This window comes from Asparagus officinalis, chromosome 5, assembly GCF_001876935.1.
Source record: "Asparagus officinalis chromosome 5, Aspof.V1, whole genome shotgun sequence".
Classification (NCBI taxonomy): domain Eukaryota; kingdom Viridiplantae; phylum Streptophyta; class Magnoliopsida; order Asparagales; family Asparagaceae; genus Asparagus; species Asparagus officinalis.
In genome coordinates this window covers 51,397,528-51,399,540 of record NC_033798.1, presented here as the reverse complement: position 1 = coordinate 51,399,540, position 2,013 = coordinate 51,397,528, and the positions used below count along the sequence as shown (strand labels likewise).

General features: G+C 39.8%; 1 protein-coding gene across 1 annotated transcript; it reads left to right on the top strand.

Moving 5' to 3' along the window:
• Positions 1,025 to 1,750, top strand: LOC109841824 (thaumatin-like protein; the record flags this gene model as incomplete). Its single annotated transcript, XM_020410762.1, has 1 exon — positions 1,025 to 1,750. A coding segment is annotated over one exon (441 nt), but the record flags the coding sequence as incomplete, so codon positions are not given.

Below are 2,013 nucleotides of genomic sequence, written 5' to 3'. Positions count from 1 at the left end.
GAGGTACATACGTATGTATCAATGTACCTCCAATTGTCATTATAAAGAAAACCATGCTCTCCCTTGAAACCTCTCTTTCCAAAATGTGTGTTGGTTCTTCCTCCTCCTCCAACTCTATTTAGTCTTCCTCAAGGAAAATAGAGGTGATAGTTAAAAAATTTAAGCAGTCCAAAATATCTTGTAGACGTGCTCTTGTTATTATTATTTTATTTTATTTTATTTTTCCATATAAAATCGATCTGCAAGTTCAGTGTGTGTGACTCTTTAAAAGCAGAATATGAGTCACACATCCCATGCCAAATACTCCGGAAGAATATAAAGGACACCGTACGAACCTGGTGAAAAGAGCATGACACTTCTACCAATTCTTCTTTTATTTAATTACCTAAACAATCATAATGTTAGTATACCTCCTTTCTAGATCAATCCTGGTATAATTTACCAAATAAAACCGGACATTGTGATCACTTAATCCTTTTTAAATTAACGCTATTATTTAAATTGGACGTACCAAAAGTATTTTTGATCATTTGGAAACTGACAAGATCATGCAACAGAAGGACTCACCTTCATGTATAAAACCAACCTTCAAGTCCAAATCTTGAACCAGGCTCCATCCATGGCTTTGACTTCGCTCAACCTTCTCCTTTTTGCTTTCACATTCACATGTAATTAGTTACCTTCAATCATTCCCTTTCTCTTCCTATCTCATAAATCTTTGTATGTTGTCTACTAATTAAGTCTGAATTTACTCATTTTTCTTACACTTTCCTTGCAGGTGTAGGAGCAACAACCTTCACATTCACCAACACCTGCCCATACACAATCTGGCCAGGCATCGAACCAGGCGCCGGTCACGACATGATTGGAAACGGTGGCTTCCAACTCCTCCCAAACGAGTCAGCCACAGTACAATCTCCATTCCCAAATTGGTCGCCGCTTCTGGCCCGCGCCGAACTGCACGTTTGACCGCCACCAGCCACGCACCGTGGCTCACCGCGCGGACTGCGCATCCGTCTGTAATCTGTATAGGCTCCGGCGCGGTTTTGCCCCTGTAACCCTAGCAGAGTTCACCCTTAACAACCCTGTCGACTACTACGACGTCAGCCTCGTCGACGGATTCAATGCACCCATGTCGATCATTCCAAGAGGATATCGGTCATCTAGATCTACGTCGTCGTGTCAGACCATAAGGTGTGACTCTGATCTGAACCAGATTTGTCCAAAGGCTCTGCAGGTTGTGAACAAGGCCGGAGATGTGGTTGCCTGCATGAGTGCGTGTTTGGCGTTTACCTCACCGGAATACTGTTGCACAGACGATTTTGCGAACCCGGATAAATGTAAACCGACGGAATATTCGAGGTTGTTCAAGAACGCGTGTCCGAGGGCATATAGCTACGCGTATGATGACCCGACGAGTATTTACATGTGCAGAGGTGCTGATTACCTCATTAATTTCTGTTGACGATAGTAGAAATCTGTAATAGATGGATAGATTTTGCAAGCTCGTTAGGGAAATGAGGGAAGACAGGTACTTGATCACAATATTCACAAGCTTAATTTCTGCTTAATCTTATAGACAAGTTAAACACATGTAGGAAACTTTCAGCAACTTTCTATGATATATCTTTGAATCCTTGCTCAAAATTTCTCAGCTTGAAACACTCGTTTTTCAGAAGTGAATGTAAGCCGTTGTTAGTCAGAGCACTCTCTGCACTTTTCATTTATTCACATCATAAATTACCTTTCATTTCTATTTCTTTGTTGAATTTTGAATCTTCAGGAGTTGTACCGTTGATATAAGAGGGATATTGGAAAATTTGTAAGAATATTCTTTGGAAGGACACCATTTATATGGTTAATTCCATGGATGAAAAAAAGTGTTTAATTAGTAGTATGTGAGTATTAGTCCCACATTAACTAATTGAATGTGTTTTAGTTAGTTTAAATTAACATATTGTTATATATTTAGTTCAGATGTTCATAGGATCACAAGACTGGATCTTATAACAG